The following is a 23,432-nucleotide window of genomic DNA, read 5'->3' on the forward strand; positions in this document are numbered from 1 at the left end:
GGATTGGTGCATCATGGATTTGTGCATAAGTCCAATTCTGAACAGGTAATACAATCGCTGGTACAAACTGGTCTACATGAACAGGAAGTGCCTATGGGTGGAATATTTTCCTTAGAGGAGCTGTGTGTCTGGGGCCATTCTGATAGTCTCACAACAGGGTCTTGACTACCAATGACTTGATCTTCTCCTGCTACCTCCCGCCTCCCGTCTCCATCCTTCCCCAGACACCTGCTTCTCCATCAATATTTTTATCTGGTCTATTTCTACACCTTTGCGCCTGTGGTCCCTCAGCCTGGGACATGTATTCTGATCTGTCATATTTCATGTACCTCAGCCAGCAACTCTGTGGGGTTGGAATGGGACTAGCAGAGTCCAGACAAATTCTGGGGAAAGTGAACAGAAGCTGCAGAATAGGTCCTCGTGTTGTTGGGGTGGGTGAAGAGGCTGTGGTCAGAGGAGGCAGTTGGTATGTATTGGGGCCCTCGGGCCGATTCCCGCTGAAATCAGTACCCCAGGAAGGTCACAGCACAAAAGGTTCTGTATGACGTGGCCACTATAAACAGTGCAGCCCATGCAGTCCACTTCAGTGGGAGGGAGACTAGAAATAGAATGGAAGAGAAGAGGTTCTGGGGGACCCTCGTAAGTGGTCTGGCTCCCAGTTTGATGGACTGGGCAGGGCAAGACTGTCTGGGGGGCTTGAGGCAAAGCCAGGCACTGGGGGCCAAGCACCTGCTACATATGACGAGGGCCATGCTCAGGGAACCGCCCTGGCCCAGCCCAGTCCCTGGCAACTTTTAGGAACTTCCTTGCTCGACAGCAGGCAGTAGTCAGTTCTGCCAGTCTGGGCTTTCTGGAGTTCTAAGCAGGATTCCAAAGTGGGGTGCACATGTTCCAGGGGTACAATATAATCCATTTGGGTGTGAGAAGAAAACATTAAACAGAAGTTCTAATTTCTGTGCCTTCCAATTTCATTCTATTTTATAAGATTCATAATGTCAGCCAAGTAGCACATGTGTGGAATGTAGAAGTAAATATATATATGAAATGTTTCAGTTCATAACCCTTTTGCAGATAAGTTTCATAACCCTTTTGACTGAGGAAGCTTGATGGTTACCCTTTGAGGAGACCAGTGGTCAAGAGAGGCAACGGCAGGCAAGGGGGAAGGGAGGATTGTCGTTTGCTGGCATGGAGAAAAGAAGAGGGAAGGAGTTGGGGACTTGCTGATTTATTGGGGTTCCTGCCTGTCCCTAAGTTGACACAAGGCAGGTAAGGCTGGGCAAACTGGCTTGGGGAAAGGTGTCTGGGGCTGGTGGGAAGGAGGTGTCAGGAGACACTGCCCCAGCCAAGGGGCAAGGTCATTCCTGAGCTGCCCCAGGCCCTTGGGGCTCATCGTTCTTGGAAGCAGAGCATCCAGAGCCTTTCAGGTGAGAGGAGGCTGGGCGGTGCCTGAGCTAGGAAGGCTTCCCGAGCTGGAAAAGGCAAGTCTCCCAGGGTGGGGTGCCGGAGGAAGCTGGGGCTTCTGCTGGCGAGAGCAGGGAGGGCTAGAACTGGAGGCTGTAGAAAGGAAGGCGAGGGGCAGGTCTAAGTCTCTCAGCAGCAGCAGCAGCAGCAGCAGCACCCGCACCCTGGGCACCCTGACATCCTTTCCCCAAGCAGGAACAGAGACACAAGGACGGACACAGAGCCTTCTCTGTCACCCGGGCACCACAGGGCTGTCTGAAAAGACAGATCTCCTCCGCCCGCTGCCCCAAGACTCAGGCAGGCACAGAGGAATCCAGCCACATCCCCGAAGCCACCAACCCACCGCCCAGTGCCTGGACTCTGCCAGACCCAGCGGGCTACCGGGCCCTGAGCCGATCCAGAGTCCCCGCCAGGCTGGCACTCTCCCGTCCAGAAGTGAACACAGCCAGGACATGCGGCTGGTGTCTGCGGCCTCCCTCCTCGGCCTCCTCGCAGAGGGGCGGAGTGGGGGCTGGAGCCAAAGTGACCTCGCGGGTTTCCGAGCAGGGGAGGAGGCAGGACGGAGACCAGCAGGCCGGTGGGGAGAGCCTGCACCCTGGACTGGGAGCACCGCAGACGCGGCCTGGGGTGGAGACACGGCGGAAGCCACTGCAGTGTCCGAAAGCAGAGCTCCTCTCGAGGAGCGAGGAGCGAGGAGCGAGGGCGGGCGGGCAGGAGATCCCCTGCGCGGGAGGGGTCTCGGTCAAGAATTTGGGGTCGAGGGAGAGTGGAGTTGAGAGGGTCAGTGAAAGGATTACTGGGGACCGACCGGTGCGACAGAGGCCGGTGCCACAGACAGGCAGAGACAAACCCGGAGCCACGGGGAGTGACATACAAAATTTTATTATTATTATTTCTTTTTCTCGTGTGCACAAAAAAAAATCAGAACGAACCGGCGCGCTGAAAGTGGCTACGGAAACCCAGGTCGACGGGAAATCTTCCCCGGGTCCCGCAGGACTGGGCCGGCGCCGCAGTTCCCTTAAACTTTCCCTTTCTTCAGTTTGTTTTTTCCTTCAAATACAAAGGCTCGAAAGGCAGAGATCTGGGAGAGGACTCCGAGCCTTTTCGGATTTGTTCAAGGACTTTTATTTGTTTATTTCACTTTCATTGACTTTGTTTCTGTATTTCGAGTCGTCACGATCCACGGGTGAGGAGACATGCAGGGCGCATCGCCGCTACCGAGGGCAACTACCGGGCGGGGGGCGCGGGGCGGAGGCGGAGACGGAGACGGAGAGGGAGAGGGAGACGGAGACGGAGACGCGGACGAGAGGGGCCAGCAGGAGGAGCGCGGAAACGCGGAAGTACAGAGAAAGAGCCAACAAAACAGGCGAGAGGGGTCCACGGGACCATGTTCGTCATTTTGCATAGAGATTTTTCGTAATTTTTGTAACGTACAAAAGCCCCTCCCCCATCGTGCTGCGCCTCGCCTCGCAGGGGCGCAGCTGTGCCCTCCCGGCGGCGGCGATTCTCGGGCACCTCGCGGGGCGCATCTACGGGCGGGGGCGGGCGGGGCTCTACGGGGCGGGGCTATGTACAGGGGCGCGGCCGTCCCTCGGCAGCGGCCGTGCGGTTCGGCAGCGCGGCCCCTCGCGGCTCTGTCCGCTCTAGGCCCCGCGGCGGCGAGGGCAGTCTGCGGGGAGGGCCGGCCAGGAGCGCCGCGGGGCGGGGCGGGGCGGGGCTGCGCCGTCTGGGGTCCCGGCCTGAAGCGCCCGGCCCGCCCCGAGGCCCGGGAGCCTTCGCCGGGGCGGCTCCGTCCCTGCCCGCAGCTGGTGGCTGTGTCCCCGATCCTCCGCCCGGCCCTGCGGCGAAGCCCCGCACGCACGGAGTTCGCGCTGATTGTGTGTCACAGGAATGCGCCCGCGGGGCATCTCGAGTCGGCGGGCGAACGGCCGGGCCGGGCCTAAGGGTCGCGCTCCCCGCCCCCCCAGTCCCGCAGGCCGGGCGCGGAGGCGCGGGCGGGGTGGGGCCGGGCGGGGCGGGGCGCGTCCAGGCTCCTCGGCGGCGGTCACACGGGGACGATGTGCAGGCCGAAGCCGTCGGCCTGGAGCCGGACGTGGTCCGCGCGGTGACTAGTGGCGGTCATAGGCAGCGGCAGCAGCGGCAGGGGCGGAGCCCCGGGGGGCGGCACTATAATAATAAGGGGAACCTGGAAGTTAACACAGGAGAAGAATGGGCTGGGTGAGAGGACAACAGGAGGACCACGAGGAGACAGCCAGCCGCGCCCTCCCAGCGCGTCCAGCGGGTCGGGGCCGGGCGGGGCCGATGGGGCGCCGGGCGGGGAGGGGGTTCGACCTCCGGGTCCCGGGCCTCTGCGCCCGAGAACCAGCCGGTCCCGGCGGGCTGCCCCGGGCGTCCCCGCGTCCCCAGGCCGCACGGCCAGGCCAGCCGGCGGCGGACTCACTTAGTAAGGCGGGGTTGCTGAATCTCCATGCCTCGTTGTAGGCCGTGTACTGGGGGTGGCTGTACGGGTTGCCGGAGAACTCGCTCCCTGCGGAGGGCGGAGCGGCGTCAGACGCGCGGTGCGGTGCGGGGCTCCCCACCCGTGCCCAGCCTGGCGTGGGTGTCGCAGGCCGGCCGTGGCTGCTGCGAGCCCGTGAGAGGCGGAGCAACGCCCAGGTCCGCTAGGCGGCGAGGAGGCCGGAGGCGCCACGCTCCCCTCTCACGACGACGCTCCGGACGACGCTCCGGGCAGCGCGCGTCTGGCTCCCCAGGTGGCGCCCTCTGTCTACCTGGGAAGGGGCGCCTACCCCGCCAACTCGGGCTCCAAGAGCTGCTGTAGTGGACGCTGGTCTTAGGAGCCATTGCCTCACGGGGTGGGAACGGGGGAGGTGGCCAAGAAAGGCCCTTGGGCCACTTTGTCCCAGAAAGTCTTAAGAGCGGCGTCTCGGCGTCGTGCCAGTGCGAGGTGGGGTGATCTGCTGGGGTCCCCCGAGTTGGGATATGCGGGCCGGAAGCAGGTGGACTGCCCACCGGTCCGGGCAGAGCCGTCGGAAGCTGCCTCCCCCTCCCTCCGGGCAGAAAGGCCAGGCCTCCGGGTTTCCCCTCGCCCTTTCTCCTGTGTGCTGACCCCAGACTGTTTACAGTGATCCCTAACCGCGGGTTAAGTAGAGGAGAAGGGCCCCTCTCTGAGAGGGAGCCGGGTGGGGGTGGGCGACGCAGCCACTGGAAAGCCTGTTTATTGACGAGGAGGGAAAGCATGCGTGCAGCAGGATAATGAGCTTCTGAGCTCAACTGTGACCAAGAGGAACTGAGCTATCTCCTTCCCCATCGCTAATGAAACAAGTGTAATTTCCTCATCAGCACTAGATTCTGTTTAACGACTCCCCCCCCCCCGTGCCACCAGGAGCTCGAGCTCTCTGCGGCTCCCCATCCCCACCTCCCTGCAGACTCCCCACACCCACCTCCCGCTCTTCCCCCTCTCCAAGACCTCCAGCCTCCACCTGCTCACTGCTGGGACCTTCCCCAAGCGTCTCTTTCCCCCAACAGTGCTTCCCCTTCCTTTCGCTGATACCTGCCACTTCCTTCAGCCCTGTTCCTAGCACCCTGCAGCGGCCCTCCCACCCTAAGCTCTGTTTACCAGGGTTGTCCCTGGATAGAGGCAGCCAATCACCCTTTTCTATCCTCTCCCTCTGCCCATACCAATGACAGTTGAACTTCAGGGTCAGGGCACACAAGACCGCCCCTAGAAGCAGGCTGGGGTGAGTCTTACCCTCTGTAAGACAGAGTTTGTGGGTTTGAAGCCCTGCTTCCCGTCCGGGTGAAGGCTAGGACAGCACTACCACAAGCCTCAGGCACCAGCCTCTGCTTCCAACTTGTACAACCCAAACCCCATACCTCACAGGCAAAGGGTGGCTCAGAGCCTCGGAAGAGCAGCAAGGGCCTAAGTCCTTGGGAGAGATGTGGGGGTGTTCTAGCTCATCTCTCTGCAGCCAACCTCTCTGGCTCCTGCCATAGCTGGTCTCTGCTCCTCTTAGGGCGTCACTCCCTCCCCTCTGGACTGGGTTGGTCCTCCACATTGGTCTTCCCTGAGGCGTGGCGTGGCCCAGTGTGGCTTTGTCTCACTGAGTGACGTGGCCCTGGAAATGGTTCTTGGCTCCAAGTTTCCATGGAGACCAGGGCAGGCTCTTCTAAGTGGAGTCAGCTGGCTGGGGTGGGCTGGCACTGAGGGTGGAGCTGAGGCTGAGGGTCCTGGGCTACTGGCTCTGGCCTCTGGCCAGTGGGCACTGGGGAGGGGCCGTGATGTGAAGTGAAGGGCACCTCCTCAAGCACTCTGTCTGAGGCGCCCATGAGGGAGGATGTGGGGCCACCTGCAGCCTCTCGGCAGAGAGAGGAGCCAAATGACAGCGTTTGGAGAGAGTGAGTGCTGGGTCCCCTCCACCCCCAGCCTCAGACTACAGACCACTCAGAAGCTCGGCCCCTGTCCTGTTACCCCATCTCAGTTAGGCAGCTGCAGCGTTGTCACCTACCAGGAACCATTCCTGCCAGGGTGGAGGTGGGGTAGCTTCCCTGGCCAGTGGGGGGCACGTGAGGGGGGTAACCAGGCAGAGTGGTGCTCGCCATGTCGCGACCTGGAAAACACAAAGGGGAAGGGGTGAGGGCTGGCAGAGGGCCTGGCTCTGCTCGCACCGGACCCTCCTGCACCGGGACAGGCAGGCCCACAAGTGCCTTTGCAGGGTGCCAGCTGTCGTCTGCATGTCTGCGTGTGTCTGCATTCGCTGTGCGTACGCTCCTGTGTCTGTGTCTGTGTCTGTGTCCTGCCTTCCCCGGCTCTGCATTCCAAACCCAGATGGAGGTGGGCGGGGATGACCTGGTTTTACTCCTCCTCTGCAAGATCTTCCTCTGTGTCTCTCCAGTAGCCAAGTGGACCTCTTATCATCTTGCTTACTTCTCCCCTCCCTAACACCCTGTCTTGCCTTCCGGCTCCAAGGACACCTTACCATCACCCCTACAGGGGCCGAGGGGCATGTCCTGTCTTCTCCAAGTGGAGCTGCAGGTGCTGGGCCTGGCAGGTGTGGAGGGCCGGGGACCAGCCAGTGAGCTATTTTGCTGTTAGTGTGTATGGCATTTAAATGGCAGAAAACCATCCCTGATGTGAATCAGGAGCTTTGAGCCAACAATGCAAGTGGATCAGATCAAATTCCAATAAGCAGAATCCATCCTCACTTCCAGCAGCTGCTGGAATTCTGGAAGGTGGGAGGAAGGGCTTCCTGGCCAGTATCCTGCAGTGGAGGCACAGGAGTCCGAATCCGGGAGATGCCCCTAAGCCACAGGCACTTCCCCTAGCTCTTGGCTGCACACAGCTGGCTTCCCTTCCTTTCCTATCCTCTGTTGCTGCGAAGGGGATACCACCTCCCTCTGCAATCATGAAGCAGGCTGCATCCTGCACTGACGACATTTGCTCTGTCCCCTCTCCCACACCCAGCACATGGCAGACTATTCCATCCTCTGCTGGGGCCCATAGGTCCTCTGCAGATTCTCCTTATCCTTGTCACCAGTGGTGCTGCCGCTCTACCCCTCTCGTGCCCTGGGAGGCAAGGTGTGGCAGGAGAAGCTCAAACAGCTATGCACACTGTGCCTGGCTTACTTCCTCTTCCTCAGCTGGTCCCCACCTGCTCGTCATCCCAGGACTGGTCCAGAGTGCTTTCTTGGCCACTGTCCCCGTGCAGGGGACCTCACCTCCTCCATTCCTGAGATGTGACACATCTGAGTGACTCATCCTTCTCCAAGTGTCCAACAGAGCTACAGCTGAGGCTTTGCATGTTTAGTTGCCTGCTGAGCATTGTCATTAGCTGTCCCACTGTCACCTCAGACCTGATAGAAATCAAAGCAGATTCATTTCCCTCCAATCATTTCTACCAAGTCTTTTGAAGACTGAAAGACCGATAACTTTGGAACCCTTGACAGTCTCCCTCCCCCCACGTGAAGCTGGCATCAGTGTTGTTGATTCTCTTTAGCCATGTCTCTTACATTTGGCTGGCTTCCATTTCCTCTAGCACTTCCATAGCTCTGGACTCAGGCACCTGCCGTTGGCTGGCCATGGGATTCTCCTTTGTGTGCACTTCCTGCCTCCACACCCTTTCCGTTCATCCCAGATGTGGCCCTTTGGGTGGCTCTTGGCTCTTATCACACCACTTCCCTTTAAAACCATCATTGATTCTCCAGAGGCAGTAGTCAGAATCAAACCTCTGCAGACTTGTAGCACTCTGCCCACCCAACTTTCTCAGCTCTGATTCTTACCCTGCCTGTTTTAGTTGACTCTACACTGTGTGTTGTAAAAGCTTTCACCATGACCTTTTCCCCTTCCTCTAGCTCAAGCCTCAAAATTCTTCCTGTCCTACTTATCGGGAAACTTTCTTTTAAACTTCTGTAGCATCTGAGCACAGATACCATGTCATTATATTGCACAACCAGCCCTGTTGCTTTGTATCATGACTTGATTCTTCATAGGCCAGCCAAGGGCAAGACTTGTCTCTTGCATAGAAGAGAACATGGTAGATAGATACTTGTTGATTAATTCTCTCTGTCTCCATTGCACTTAACAGCCAATTCCTAATGGGTCATAATTGTTTTTTAATTGTTTCATAAATGTTGATCTCCCACAAAGAGGTAAAACTGGGATGCCACGTAAATGAACCTGCTTTTTCTTTAAAAACAATTTAAACACAGTATTTTATGAGTTTTTATAGGAAGGCAAAAGATCTACAGTGAAAGACTGTTATGATTCAGCTTTATCATGTAATAGAATGATTTTCCTCTATAGCTGCTCAATGTAGCTAAAATCTTACATTCCCAAAACCTAATGCAACAAAGCATAACTGCCAAACAAAAGATCACTTCTGACTATGAGACAGAAGAACCTGTGTTTGATTTGTTGTCCATTTTTCTGTTGACTTCTGTTCTTAATAGAAAGTGCATATTTCCCAACCATCTCAGTGTAGTGGACCCAAAGTGGGCAATGACATTTTATTTTTTTGAGATGCAGTTCTCACTTGCCTCAAACTCCTAAGTTCAAGTGAGCCTCCTACCTCAGCCACCTGAGTAGCTGGGACTGCAGGGATGCACTATGGTAACAGCTCTATGAATTCCTAGGGAGATCAATAATATGGCACTTACTGGTCAGGAAAGGCCCAAGACAGAGGAGAGTTAGAGAGGATGTAGAGGTTTGGAGGCTAGACAGATACAGAGGCCAAGTTCTTCCTGGCCCTGTGGTCCTAACTACAAACCAGAAAGAGGAGTGTGCCTTTTTCTTAAAAACAAATTTAAATGCATTTGAATTCTGGTTTTTAGAAGCTTGGCTCCCTTAACCCTTTGCTCAGGAATCCCTCATAATCTAAGAGGTTCCCCCCCACAAATCGCGCCCCCTAGCTTCAGGAGAAAAAAAGGCTGGGCAACTAGAAAGCTACCTACAGCTAACCTGGCTCTGGTGGCCTTCCTCCTGCAGTCTGTTCCCACTGGAATAGCTTTCTCTCTTGCAAAATGGGATGGTCAACTTCCAGCAGGCAGAAACCTTTGCATGCTGAAAGTCATCCACTGAATGGTTGATTGGCAGACACATTTCCAAATTCTATTTTTAAAAACAAACTGAATCTGGGAGGCACCATGTGGCAGTTTTTTAAATGTGGGAGAAGAGCCCATGATGAGGAAGGAGCATTTGAACTTCTAGGGTCTAGTATACAGCTGTGCTCAGTTCTGTAACATCAGTGTCACCATAAAGATGGTCTGCTCAGGACCCCTGAGCAGACAGAGGTGCAAGCCACTGCGTACAAAACACCCTCAATGACTTCATTAGTATACAGGTGACACTTGAAGAGCAAGGAAACATTGACCAAGAATATACGCCAGAGCCACGTATTCTGGAACACCATTGTCAACAATGGAAAACACATATTGCAGGAAGTTTTCAAATTACTAAGATCATCATACCATTTGCCCAGCAGCATTCTTTGAGGAACCCTCCTTCAGTGAGGGAACATGAATGGGCAGTGGGACCTGTGCAGGGAGCACTCGACAGAGCACTGGCAGGTGAGGTACAGGATGGACAGACAGGTGTGGATGCTCAGACTGTAAGATGGCACAGCCACCTCCTTTACACAAACGAGCCAAAGCACAGTGGCAGAATGCTACATGGCAGAATGTGTCAGTTGTAAAATATGTGCCATCCAACAGAAGAGAGCAAGCTGTAAAGTATTGGTTTTGCTCACTGACAATGCAAGGAACATGAAAACAGCACCAGGAATCACAAAATGGATAGAAACTCACAATGAGAGGATGGGCATTTTCGTGGCTGCTTGGTTTCTAAGGTTACAAAGCTTTCCAAGAGAGCAGAGCCTTCCAATCTAAAGACGTCAGATTTCTTCAATTAATGTCCTGTTTTAGAGGTGAGGAAGTGAAGGCTCAGAGAGGCACAGTGACTTCCTGTGGCGACAGGGCTAGCACATGACAGAGCCAGAGTCTGACGCACTGTGTACACTGCACTGCTCTGAGTGACAGCGTGGAGCCAGATACTCCACGGAAGAGCCCAAGAAAAAGAAAAGGAGTCAGCTGACTGGCAGAATTGTACACCATCACACTGCTGCTGAGTTGAGACCAAAGAAAGAAAAAAGAAAAGGACACAAAGAATAAACTGACATGGAAGGTCAGTAATAAAACTCCATGGTGTGGAATATTAATCTCCTTTGAGAGTTCTCTAAAAAACAAAAAGCACTTCAAGAAAAAGTAGTAGTTGAGAAGCGTAAAGTGCTCAGAAGTGTTGGAAGCACTGTACTTGATGAGAATGTCTTCTCAGTCCAACTGCAGAAGTCCCTGAAGAGTCTAAAGCCAGTTTCTACAGCAATCACTACCTCTGAATCAGACAGTGCACTTTTGTCAGACATTCCTTAGCAAATGGGCCAGAGCAAATCAGCTGTTTTGGAGAATCTAAGCACAGCCTCTGAAGTACAGAGAAAAGCAAATGCTTTATTAAGAAATTGGAAAATTTTAGTCATTAGATAATTTGCTACTTGAATCATCAGGCATATGATCCCAGGGCAGAGCTGTGTTTCTCCATTCACCTTGCTGAGCACCTACTATGTGCTACGCAATATCCTTAATATGTTATATGTATTATTTCATGCTTACAAAAACTCTGTGATGTTGACCTATTTTTAATCCCTGTTGTAGACATAAAAAATGGAAACTCCAAGGAGCTAAGCGTTATGTCCAAGATTTCACAGGGATTAGATGGCAGCAGCTGACTACAGTACAAACAAAGAGTACAACTGGGAATTATTTTGGAATGATGTTCTCAAATACTGCAGAGCTAGAAAACAGATAGGTATTTGGTCCAGGCAAGTAGCCTGCGGTCATGTTAAGCTACTTCTTCCTGTAGCGGAGAATCTTGTGGCTACTTGTTTCTTGTGTTTCAGCTTCCTTTTCCACATGGGGGTTTTAATTTGGGGTTCAATGGTCCCATAGGATCATTCCAGGGGTCCATAGAAAGCCGGACATAAAAGGTTATAGATAATATATAGGAATATCTTTCTGGGTGGATAGTATGTGGCTTCTGTTATTTTAAAAAGTATTCATGTCTCAAAAATTAATAACCAATGCTTATAAAAACCAAGAGGATGTCTATTCTTTGGGAAAAGACACCGATTTGTTTGTAACTACTTGAATAATATCAATAAACCAGGCCATACAGGAAACAGCAAACTATGGACTGGGCATGCAGCTCAGGGGGAGAGGCCCGGAGTTCAAACCCCAGTACCTTGAAAAACAAAACCAACAAACCAGCAAAATGTGAAGTACAGCAGGGAAGCTATACTTCCCCAGTTCAGGAAGATGTCAGCATTCAGAAGACCAAGGAAATAATAAAAAGGAAGCTTCGCAAGAAGCAGAAACTGCTGCCTGTGATGGCCTCAGAAACAAGGCTTTTTAGACACAGATTTATACAGCAGAATTTATGCCCAGTGAGCTTAGGGAAACATTTCCTCAGCATCTTTCTCTGAAAATGAGCACTTTTGCTATCCACTTGACACTATGGAGGACCCTAAGGCCAGAAAACATAACTCTTGTTTTACTATCCTATCCTCAAGTTTTGTCTGCTTCTCATAAGGTGGTGAAAATGAAGACATTAGATTCTTTCAAGGTTGGCAGTCTGCTTGCATTTGACACAAGCATTTATAACATTACAGAAATATAGTTATTAAATTTAGTAATCACTGCCTAAATATACTCTATATTTGCATTTATATACCAATTATGATCCCTTTACGGCCAAGCCCAGTTACACAATACAGTGACAATCTTTGAATCTTTGGATCAAAGGATCAGGAAGGAGATTTTGCACATTTCATTTTCTTTGTTGCTTCCCAGGTTTCTAAGTCCCCCCGGAGTCCGTCCTCTGGGGCACTGTGTGAGTGTCTGTGGGAGGAAAGCCCAGCCCTGCTGCTGTCTTGGGTGGATGCAGCCTGGGGCTTGCCTGCTCCAGGTTCCAGCAGAGGGGGCTGTGCCCACAGCTCAGGGTGGCTGCTCCAGCTGATTGTGCCGCCCACTGACAGCTGGACCTGTAGTCCCTCGGGGGTCCAAGGTAGGGATGTTGCCCACATCTGCATGGCCTCAGTAAACTCTGCTCCTCAGCAGCCAAACAGCTGGTCGTGCAGCTGTGACCCTCACAAGGCTGAGAGCCTGCTGGCCCAGGGCCCCATGGAGGTGGACCACAGACAAGAGTGGCAGCCTCAGGTCCTGGCGCAAGACTAGGGGAGAACTACGTTTTCAGATGGCTGAAAAGGAGCATCGCTCCCTCATTTATGGAGGAGGAGACTGACTTGGGGAGAGCAGAAGAACTCTCCAGTGCGCTCCTCAGCTCACCTCCTGATGGTGCCTTCTCTGGCTTCATCAGCAAGCTGCAGAGGAAGAGCAGAGCTGGCCAGTTGCTGGTGCTGGGAGACTGGGGCCAGGCTCAGCAGGGGCTCAGTGCATGAGAGACCCCCATGCTGGTTGGGCAGAGGTTAAGCCTGTTTGCACAGTCTCCTGATACTCCAGGTCTCCCAGTTCCTCTCTAGCTTTATTTTGTTTTCTGAGAGGAATGAATTGTCAACTCTAATCCTTCTGAAAGCGCAGCGTTTTTCAGGCACTCTGTGTAAGTGAAACCCTAATCCCAAGGAAAACGGCCACTTAAGCTGCTGGAGCATTAGGCTGCTCTCAGACCTGCTGCAGGATTTCCTCCCTCCCCACCTGCCAGCCCAGAGGGGAGGATTCCAGGCTGAAGGCAAGCAAAGCCCTCTCAGAAGTGACAATAGTGGCAGAGCTACCTCCCAAAGCTCAGGGCTACAAAAGCACTGGCTCCTTTGCCCTGAGGCTACTCGAAGGGTGCTGGTGGGGATTATGATCTCCCAGGGGAAGCAGGAGGGGGTTTTCTGTCACCTTGGGGGTGGCTCTGGGGCAAACAGGTTTTCAGGTCTTGCCTAGGTGGCTTTGAAGCCCCTGAGACATTTCCAAACCCTTGGTCCCACACAGCATGTACCTATAAGAGTAACATGGACACCATTATTAAGAACTTCTGGTTATTCCGAAAAGGTGAGGTTGACAGATGTGGCTTCCTTAGACAGCCTTTGCTCTGTAGGAAGTACTGGATAATGCAGTAAAACAAGCACAGGGATGAGGGGTTCCCATTTTGGAGAGTTCCTCTTGCGGACACCCTAAGCCTCTCCACAGGTCTACAGCAGCTAACCGGTTTCTCCCCAGCTAGCTGGTCATGAAAGCAGTGTCCAGTGTGCCCGACTAGGCAAGCCTTTGTTAGCCTCAGTTGGCCACTATAGTGATTGCAGTAAAACAATATAGTGATTGTTGATGATTTGAAAATATTTTTACTCAAATCTGGACTGGCCTCTGTCCCTGATCCCGTACTGTGGAGGAACAAGTGCAGCCCGTTTGGCATGCTCAGCCTCTTGGTGTCTCCAGCAGAGGCCGAGGCGAAGGGAGGAAATGGGGGAAAGCCCATGGTATGGGCCAGTCGGGATCTGCGAAGAACAGCACAGAACCCCAACTCTACTGAGACGCCCCAGACCCTCCCCTGCACCGTCAGCCCGCATGCCTCTGCCAGTGCAGCCTCCTGGGGAGGGCAGCCTGCACTGCTGGGATGGCCAGCACAGACCTGAACCTGCTCAAAGGCGGCCGGCCTCTCCAAGCCCTGGAGTGGGCGTGTACCCTTCACTTCCCTCAGGTGGACAGGACACAGGAAGAGGGAGAGCTGGCTGTGAGGCTCCCTGGTCTTCAGGCCTGGGCACCCGTGTATCTGTCAATGTCTCATTGCTATGGAAATGCCCCGTAATTAAATCAAAGGGTTCAGGGACTAAAAGTCCTTGGGGGATGTATCTGCAGGAGCCTCTTTTGGGGGCCTTTTCAGCATGAACGGAGGGTCCAGGGCTTGTGGATGTGGAGCAGAAGCCATCTGGCTCTAGCCGGCCTCTGCTGTAAAGCACTCCCTGACTGTCATGGGCCCTCAGCCTCTCCTTTCAAGGTTGGAGAAGAATTCTGATGTCTGTGCCCTAAATTCCTCCAGCTCATCAGGGGCTTTGAGCCAACAGACAAGACGAAGAGACTCCCGGCCTCCTTCAGCAACACTTTTTGGCCTTTATGGCCCTCTCCTCCCCCAGGGGCAAGCCGAAGGCTAAGTGTTTTATGGAGGGAAGTGCAGTTGCATGGGAAGGGGTTGCTAACTACAGGAAAGGGGCGGTCCCTGAGGCCCTCAGGACTCCCTCCCTGAGCAGGAGGAGGTTTCCCAGGGTCTACACTAGTCCATCAAAAGGCCACTTTGCTGTCCACCACGAAGATGGGCAGAGTCCGAGGTGCTGAGAGGTGGCACCCTCTTTCCCACACAGAGCCCACCCTGCTCTCCTTCACCCCCAGAGGCCTGCTCAGCTGTGCGCTTGGGCTCATTGGCCTCCCAACCTTTGTTCAGACTTGTTCCAGGACGGGCCAGCACCTCCTGCCTTGGACCTTTCCCCCTGAGCAGCACCCACAGCTCCTCTGGGCCTTATTAGAGCTTCCACCAAAGCTGCGCTCTCTAAGCATTAAGGCGAGTTTCTCCCAGGGATTTGAAAGAAACTACTTGCTAGTGTAGGGAACTACCCACACGCTCCCCTTGTCCACAGCTCCCCAGCATTCACACGTTTTCCCCCCAAGAAAGGGAGGATTCTCTACCAGGACTCAGCAGTCTGCTCTACTTTCTGAGCTGCCTGAGGCTCAACACTCCCAGGGGCTCTAGACCCCCCAGACAATAAGCTAAGGGTATGGTCTTCATTCTTTGCCTCTTTTATCTCCATTACCCCACAATTGGCTGTGCTGAGGAAGGCTCCCTGGGAATCTGCATCTGTGATAAATATGAAACTCTTACTTCTCTTTGATCTGTTTAGAATACCAAACATGCTTACTTCATAGTTGCTTTTGGATTATTCTGTAACCTCCAATTCTTGGGGTTGTTAATTGTCCTACAAATCGCTTCTGCTAACTCTTCTTCCTGACAGTTCCTGTTCACAGGAGGCGTGTCACCCTAAGGTAAATTCATCGTCAGTGGTGGCCCTGTGGAGTCCCTGTGCTGTGGATCACAGACCGTCTCTACAGAAAAGGTTTGACATTATGGGGGTCCTGAGTGGGTCACTGTCTTGGCCAGTTGCTATGTAAATTCTCGACTTAGGCTTCCTGCAACACACTTGTGGCATGAATTTGGACTGTGATTCAGTCTTAGGTCAGCGGTCTTCATTTCCCTTGCTCTCTGGGCCAGCAGAACAAGCTTGTGTGCTTCCTGTCCCTCGGCGGTGTGGAGCCTGGCTTTCTGCAGGGTAGTGCTCAAGCTGCCTTACTGCCTCTCTCGTGCTCAGGCCGTCTTGTCTGGTGTCTCTCACATACTGCTCTGGCTCTTACTTTGCCTTCCTTTCTAGTATGAGAGAGGGAGCTTTGGCTGTGTATGAACAACTATTGCGGCTGTATTTTATCCAGCTCTATGTGCCAGTTAGCCTGCCTTGTTCCTGGACACCAGTCTCCGCCCCTCGTTACCTCTGCACCCTGAAGGGAGGGTGGCCCTGCAGCACTTGCCAGTGCCCACTAGAGGCCAGTGACGCTCGCCCGGTGCCCGGCTCTGAGACAGGTGAGTGTCCTGGCTTCTAAAGAGAGTATAGGCTGTGCGATCCCTGAGTTCTGCAGTCCTAGCTTGACCCGTCTGGCCTCTGGGGTAGGGAGCTTGCCCTCTCCTCAGGCTGGCCTTTCCTCAAGCCAAAGAACTCTCCAAAGCATCCCCAGTGACTTTGGGGATCCGGAAGCCATCCTCACTTTCCCCACCCAGATCAGCGTCACTGGTCACCGTCGGGGCTCTGCAGGCTCCCCTGTTGCTGTAGCCTGGCTAGGCCCGTGGAGGCAGGGCAGGGTGAGGAAGCCAGGGGAGGAGGGGCTGTTGTTTCTCCCATGGGTGGGCATTTCAGGAATGCAAACTCCAGCGTACAATTGCAGCCAGAGCCCACACTGACCAGAGAGCCCCGAGCTGCTGAGGGGCTGGTGGTGGTCCTCTGTGGGGTCTGATGGAGGGGTACAAAGGTGCCGAGCGGCAGCTGCTGAAGCCAACCCGAGGAAGCCTGGGGCAGAGTGTCCTGGCCCCTTCCCCCACCTGGCAGGCCTCCTTCTCCTTATCACTTAAGGAGGGACTCGGCTCCGTTCCAGACCAGCAGCCCAGAGCAGTGGGCCAGAGAGAAGAGATGCCACCTAGCTGGAGAGCCCAGCGGCAGAAGGGAGCGTGGGTGATAAATTTAAATAAGCAGCTTGACTTGGCAGCTTGCTGAGTTGTGATGCAGTGAAATTAAAAATCTCGGCAAACTTGCAAACATCTCTGAGAAAAATCGGTGTCTAGCTGTGGTTCCGTGATAGAAGGGTGCTGGAGGCTCGGGCTGGGCTTAGCCTCTGGCAGCTGCCCTTGCTTGCAGTAGGATCAGCTGTGTCCTGGCCCACTGGGCCCGCTCCCTCCCCGCACAGTAGCCCAGGTGCCTCTCTCCTCTCAGTCCTGACCTTGTGGAACAGCTGCCTCAAGGGGCTGGTGAAGTTTGAGATCAGCCCCCAGTGCCAGGAGGTGGCAGGAATGTTAACAAGGTCTGGCCTTGCAGGGAGGGCCAGGGCCTTCCTGGCCAGCCTCTTCAGGACCCACCCTGCAGGTGCGAAGCCCCTGTGGGCTGTCCCCAGGGAGGGAGCTGGGCTGGGTGCCTGTCCTGTGGGGACCAAAAGAGCTGAGCACAAGGCAGCCTGAGCCACACTGCTGGCAAAGGGTGACCTCGCTCCCCCGTCATTCTTGCTCCCACCTGCCCAACCACCCACCTCCCGGGAAGCAACTCCTCTTCGTTCTCCACCAAAGCTCTTGGGATTCTCCAATGAAACGAGTTGCTAATGCATCTTGGGGAGTTTCTACAGACACACCAAAAGCCTCTCCAGACCTCAGCCCAGCTTGGAACCCAGCTCTCACAGATGCCAACGCTGTTCCAGAACTCTCCTGAGGCCCATCTCTCCTGGCTGTCCCTGTGTCCTGCGAGTTGATGCCCACAGTGCTGGGTAGCCTATGAAGACTCTGGGCAGGGCCCCGTTTCTCACCTTGACAGTACCCCCAGCAAATTCGGTTTGTCCCCATGATTATGTCATGAATCATTCATCTTTAATAGATTATGCAAATTAGGAGGACATAAAATCAACAAAGATCAATAGCTGCAGCCGTTTAATTGCCAGCAAAAACATTTTAAGAGTGAGCATAATCTGCAGCCCTTTCTCGGGTAATGGCACTATTAATCCAAACATTAGACCCTGGCCTAACTGAGGAAAAATTGTTCCTCACCCCCCCCACTCCTCTCTTTTTGGTAATTTCCAGTTTCTGAGCGAGTTTCCCCGTCATTACCACTGGTGAACAGCTCCGAATGTTAATGGTTCTGCTTTTGTTACTCCTCGCTTGATTGAAATGTCGCATACAGATTGAGGTGTTAGTGCTAACTTGCCACCTGGGAATGTCAAGCTGGGTCTGAAATGAACTTTTCTCACACTTGGATCCAGATGGATCAGCCGGAGATGTTCCCAGGCTGAGCTGGGACCGTTCCAGGGCCATAGGGGGAGGTGGCGGAGACTGCTCAAGGTGGAGGCGCTTTTCTGCAGAGCCCCAGTGTGCCCCTCAGCAGGGGCCCTAAGCCAAAGACCCACATCGCCACCTCCAGGGAGTCCTTGCCTTGTGGGCCTGGGCCAGAGCACCAGGCAGCACCTCGGAACTGCAGAAAAGTCTCGTGCTCTTTCTCCAGGTGCCAGGGGAGACACCTCCAGAGGTGACCACTGGGCCTCTGCACAGAGAAGGAGACGGCTGGCCTGGTCTGGTGCGAGCACTCCAAGGATGGCCACAGAGGGCTCCTGTCCGGGCCCACTTGATCTAGGCTGTGTCCCACGCAAAGGCATCGCTCCCTCACCCAGTCAGCTCTCCAGCGCGTCCAGAACTCAGCTCAGGGTCCCTGCCAAGGACTGTTCCCCTCTGTCTGCCAACACCCTCCTCAGCAGGATGGGGGCTCCCTTACCCTAGGGGGCCGGTGCTTATTCCACGCCCATCCCAGCTGGAGCTGTGCTCAGACCAGCCCTGGCCTTCGAGGCCCGCCGCTCCCTGGGTTGCCGACTGGCTGCGGTTCCACTGCCAGGTCCCCGGGCTGCCTCAGTGTCTCCCAGTCCCCACGGAGACCCTTCTCAATCACCCTGCCTCTCAGGGGACAAACAGCACGTTGGCTTTAGTGTCTCCAGGATAGTTAGGTGAACTTTAGTAACACCTCGATGTGTCTCACCCACTTTGGGCACTCTCCTGGCCTGCAAACCCTTCTGCAGCCCGCAGCCCTTCCCGCATAGCTCCGCCAGCTGCCCCAGTGGCTCTTGACTCATGGGAGCTCCTGGGCAACAGGAGCTGCTGCGTTTGACCCTAGCTGGCCTTGAAATCCAGCCTTGGTCTCCATGACTTCTGGCAGCCAGGGAAGGCTGCAGTGACTGTGGTCCAGCAGAGACCTGGGTGCCCCCAAACCCAAAGCCAGTCGCTTGTGCTGCCAAGAGTGAGAGCAAGGGTTCCCAGGAGCCTTGGGATGTGGGCGCGTGGGGAGTGGACACCTGCCTACCGGCCCTCTGCATTCGTTGGCTCGGAAGTCTGGGCACCTTGGGGGAGGTGAGCCAGAAGGCAGAGGATGAGCAGGAGGACCGAAGCGGCTCCCTAGCTTCCGCCTTCCCAGGCTGAAGCTCAGACCCTCTGACCGCGGTGTTTTCTTCCCACCCCTGTCCTTTTGGAGGCACGCTCTCCCTCTCCGCCTCTCTGCAGCTATCACGGCAGGCAGGCGGCTTGCCACACCGGGCCCCAGACGGCACAGCCGAGGGGCCCTGACTGGAAGCGGCGACCCCACCCTCCTGGCAGCCCCCTTACCGGTCACGACAGGGTACGTCTGTGTGCCTGACACGTTGCTGCCCAGCTCGGGGTTGGCGGCCGCAGACAGACCCGATTTGACTTCATCAAGCCCAGGGGTCAGTGCTGGGAGGGAGTACTCATTCCCCTGTGAGGACAGAGAAAAGAGAGCTCTGTATTAATGCGCACACAGAGAACGGGCTTGGTGTGCAGATGGAGAGGAGGAACGGGGGCCCCAGACGGGCGGAAGGGGGAGTTCGGGAGGCACAGGCTGCACAGTGGTGGGGTTTCGTGCAGGCAAGGGTAGACCTGACCCGGTGAGTCGGACGCGAGTCTACACATCGCGCCGTTTTCCCACCACTGTACCCGTCAGCAGCACCTCCGGCCTCAGCAGCTCCAGGGCGAGCCTTGCGCTGGAGCTCCTCTTGCTGAGAGGTGCTGGGTATTCAGGTGTCCTGGGGATGGGGAGCCTTGGCGGGGGGACCTCGCCAGGGTGGCAGAGGCAGTAGCTGGGGGAAGGGCCTAGTGGGGCCTCCAGCCTGGCACGGCTGGGCTGGCTGATTGGGCATGGGCGCCCCTTTTTAAAAAACAAACAAAGACAGCCCCACGGGCCCCTCGCTCTCTGCCTGTGCACTGGGGTATGAAATTGGGAGGGGAGAGTCCACATGGCTAACAGAAGGTGGGAGGGGGCCAGCCATTGACTCTGAAAGGGTGTCCTGCCCGAAACACTCGGGTAATTGCCTTTTTATTGCAGCCACCGCCAAGCCAGACCCCAGAGCCGGGCAGGCCAGGAGCCTGCATAAAGCAGGAAAAGTTGCTCTGATTAATATTACCTTAAATTAAAACTGATTTTCTGCTCTTTCAGGTCTGTTTTTTTCCCTTCCGCTTCCTGGCGCCCCCCACCCCGGACCCCTCCCCTCCCTGGCTGGACGGGATTGCCTCGTCATTTCCAATTCCTTCTTGTATTGATCTTCCTGTAGAAATCAGTTTTGTAATTAGCTGCAAATTAGGCCTTCTACTGGGGGTGAAGCTGCCCCCTGATTTATCACCAGAGTAATTCGCTGTGATCGGAGAGAAATTAAAATGAACTCAATTAGGCTTCGGATTTGCTTTATGGGCCCTGCTCCGAGTTTCAGGGGGAAAAATGACTGTGCTGGTGTTTAATAGTCTAATGAAAGTAAATAAAGGTTATTCATTGTAATACAGCAGGGACTCGGGAGGTGCACTCAGCCGCCCGCCTCGGCCAGCTCCTCCTTTGTTGGTTTATGGCTCAGGGCACCTTAAAAAGACTTTTGATTTTTGTTTTATGAAGACAAACAGCTTATGGGATAAGAGGACGGGCGGGGAGAAAGACGAGTGGCAGAGCAGCGCTGTGCCGAGTGCAGCCCGAGGGGCCTTGCTGGTGTGCATGTGTGCACGCGTGTGTGCATGTGCCGAGGCACGTGCATGGGGCTGGCGGTGTGCCCGGGCTGGTGTGTGGGGGGCCACCCTGGGTGAGTGGAAGCGGGCCTGGGGCAGCGCATGTTTCTGGCTCCACAGAGAGGCTGGGGCGGTGACGCTGTGTGCTTTGTGAGGGAGCTGGTGTCGGGTGGGCACCAGCCTGCCAGGGCCACGCTGATGGCTGGGTGCAGGCGCAGGAGGCAGGCGGGGCGGCCCGTCCTGAGGCTGTGTGAGAGGAGCCCCCGTGGGCACAGACTCTCTGCAGGGCCAGCGGACAGATGCGGGGCGGGGCGAGGGACACTCCTAGGTGATCACGCCAGGACTCCCAGAAGGACACCGCTAGAAGGGTCCCGGTGACCTGTGTCGAAAGCCTTCGCTCTGCAGGTGAGAAACTGAGGCTCCAGAAGGCTAAGACTTAGCCCAGGCCGGCCTCTTGCCCCAGAGCGCTCTCCTAATTGTCGTTAGCATGGCGCTTTTCCTTCACTGCAGCCTCAGGGCCTGGCATGAGCACATGTCCCACGGCACCCCACGACACCCCACTGGCCCTCGCCCTGCCAGGTCCACTGTGCCTGCAGCCTGGAGCCACAGGAGGCCTCATCCCACATCCCTCCTCTTCTGAGCAGGAGGCTGCGCCCTCACCTGTTCTGATTTGATGTGCTCTGATGCCTGGAAGACATCAGGGTAGGACGGGCGCTCAAAGACTCGATCCAGAGCCTCCAGCTGCTGCTGGGTGAAGGTGTCAGCTCGCAAGTGCTTCCGCAAACTGTCCACACCGCTCTGGGAGTCTCCATTGGGGACCGAGCCCTCCGACACATCTGGGGAACACATAGACACCTGGGCATTAGCAGAGCACGCAAGGGTGAACAGAGGGGTGGGGTCTGGCTCTGGCCTCCACCGGGACCTCTTTCTTCCCGCTGTAGGCTACCTCAGAGGGCTGGCCGAGAAGCCAGAGCCCTGAAGGAGCAAGGGGAGGGAGGAAGGGGCACAGCCCAGGACAGGAAACCTGAGAAGAGGAGGAGGCAGACAGACTCCCTGGGGGCTGCCTCCCAGGCCCACCTCGCTGCCCGCCCGGCTGGACGAGCCTGGACGGGAGCTGGGCTCCCAGACTGGCATTACTGAGCCTGTAGAGAACGGAACGTGGCTCAAAGATGAGTTCCAGTTCCACCGATTCCAGGGGCTGAAAATCATCAAGTCTCTGGGGCTGAGTGAAGCAGTTACCTGTCCCCTGGTGGGGAGGAGGGCTCTGTCAGAGGAGTCACGTGGACCCGAGAGCACCCGCCGGGCACAGGACAGGAAGGCCTGCTCGCAGAGATCTCTGGCTCAGGCCTCCGTGCTGAGCCCACTGCTCTGCCCCTGACCCTGCTGTGGGTTTCCACGAGGAGCTGAGGCTCCACTGGGAAGTGTGGGCCTGGCGGTGCCCTGCTAGTGCCGCTCCCTTGGGCTGCCGCCAATCCTGCCTCCAGGGCGGGCTCCATCCGGCATCCTCTGGACTCCGGGGTCCCTGCTCCTGGCTTGCTGTCTCCCAGCTTCAGGGCCCTTGGGGCCTTCAGAGCACAGCAGGCAAAGAGCCCGGGCTGCCTCTCCCTGAACCCCCACCCTGCAACGCTTCGGGCCCAGCCCCAGTAGTCAGTCCTTGGGTCCCTCAGCCCACGACCAGCTGGGGAGCCCTGGGCCTGGGGCAGCCCAGGCTCAGGCCTGGTGCTCCTCTGGGACTGTTATATATATCAGTTTATAGGTGATTATACGATATGATATAATCAATACTGCATTATATACAGTAACACCATACAGTATCGTTTGGGAGACCATAGAAAATATTACATATTGATTAACCTCATCCTGCAGCCATCTACCCTCAGGGCTTCCGGCGTGGGGCACAGGGCTCTGCTTTTCTGAAGGGACCCTGTTTCTCCTCCATACTCTGCTCTGGAGGGGAGGGTGAAGCCAGTGTGTAGTGGGCTGGGTCAAGTCTGAGAGCGGGAGCGGTGGGCTCTGCGTTCCCATGGACACAGAACCTGGTGGCTGTGCTTTTCAGTGTAAAGTTCTGGAATACTTTTCAGTCTAGCGGGGGTGGGCATCCCCACAGTGAGATCCTGGGATGTGGCACAGTTTTTCCTTTTGTGCGTGTGCTCTCTGGACAAAAAGGGACTGAGTGTACTTGCAGGACAGAGCGGGAACCTTTCTGAAAGGGCACGTGTCCCCAGGCTTCCTGTGAGTGCTTCTCTCTCCAGGATGCATCACCCTGATTTCACTCCTGGTAGCTCTCTGCGTGTTCCGCTACCGAGCCTCTCCTCCTGCGGCCCTGCCTCTTAGGGAAGCCCTGTTATTAGGGCTGACGGTGGCATCCAAGGTCTTTGTGTGTGGTCGCTGAATGTCACCAAATGGGTCCTGGGAGAGAATGCACGTTTGTTTGTAGAAGGGTGTTCACACATGATGGTCCTGGTATGTGCATGTGTGTGCATGGCAGGCTCCCATCATACCTCTGTGTGTGGTGTGTGTGGGGGGCTGAACTGAAGCTTTGTCCTCAGGTCACTGGCTGGAGGAGTCTCTTTGCCTTCATTTATTCAGGGGCCCTTCAGATCCTGACAAATCTGTCACTCTAAATTTGCGAGAGATTATGGTGCTCTCTCCCCAGCCCGCAGAGAGGTGATATATGATATCTGCTGCCCCTATTGATTGCCTGATCTGGTGGCAGAGGCCGGCGAAATGAACTTGAAATGAACATCATGCCTCAACTCATTGTGCGTATAATACACTACTTAATCCCACATTTTTCAGCCGCTATGGAATTCAATTGATCAATCATGTTCCACTGATAGTACTGTTTTAGGGGTTATTGCTGCTCCCTCCACTCGCTGACCTTTTTATTTATTTATTTTTTTGCACACTCAGGCCCTGGTGGGGAGACAGGTTACAGAGGCGGCATGCACAAAAGTGGAGGGCAGAGGAAGCCTGCTACTGGACGAGCTGGCTGCGGGAGGCGGAGACTGGGAGGACAGGACGAGGAAGAGGAGGTGGGCAGCAAGGAGGGGCGGAGGAGCCGGGGACACAGTGGCTGGTGACAGCAGGCAGA

General features: G+C 55.4%; 1 protein-coding gene across 6 annotated transcripts in view; it reads right to left on the reverse strand.

Moving 5' to 3' along the window:
• Positions 1-3,203: 3,203 nt before the first annotated feature.
• The window catches only part of Pax2 (paired box 2), a 78,394-nt gene continuing 58,165 nt past the window's right edge, over positions 3,204-23,432 (reverse strand). For 2 of the 6 annotated variants that reach the window (XM_087185838.1, XM_087185837.1), the window contains exons 7-11: positions 20,999-21,174; positions 18,941-19,067; positions 5,967-6,068; positions 3,902-3,988; positions 3,204-3,627 (exon numbers count right to left, since the gene is read on the reverse strand). In XM_087185838.1, coding sequence (XP_087041964.1) covers positions 3,506-3,627; positions 3,902-3,988; positions 5,967-6,068; positions 18,941-19,067; positions 20,999-21,174 — 614 coding nt within the window. In that variant the 3' untranslated portion in view covers positions 3,204-3,505. Of the gene's footprint in view, positions 3,647-3,901; positions 3,989-5,966; positions 6,069-18,940; positions 19,068-20,998; positions 21,175-23,432 lie in introns of all 6 variants that reach the window. The other 4 variants (XM_087185840.1, XM_013066113.3, XM_087185841.1 and 1 more) reach the window with 3 other exon arrangements.

Source organism: Heterocephalus glaber, unplaced genomic scaffold (assembly GCF_053883595.1).
Source record: "Heterocephalus glaber isolate CG9 unplaced genomic scaffold, H.glaber_assembly_v1.0 deba00001498, whole genome shotgun sequence".
NCBI lineage: Eukaryota > Metazoa > Chordata > Mammalia > Rodentia > Bathyergidae > Heterocephalus > Heterocephalus glaber.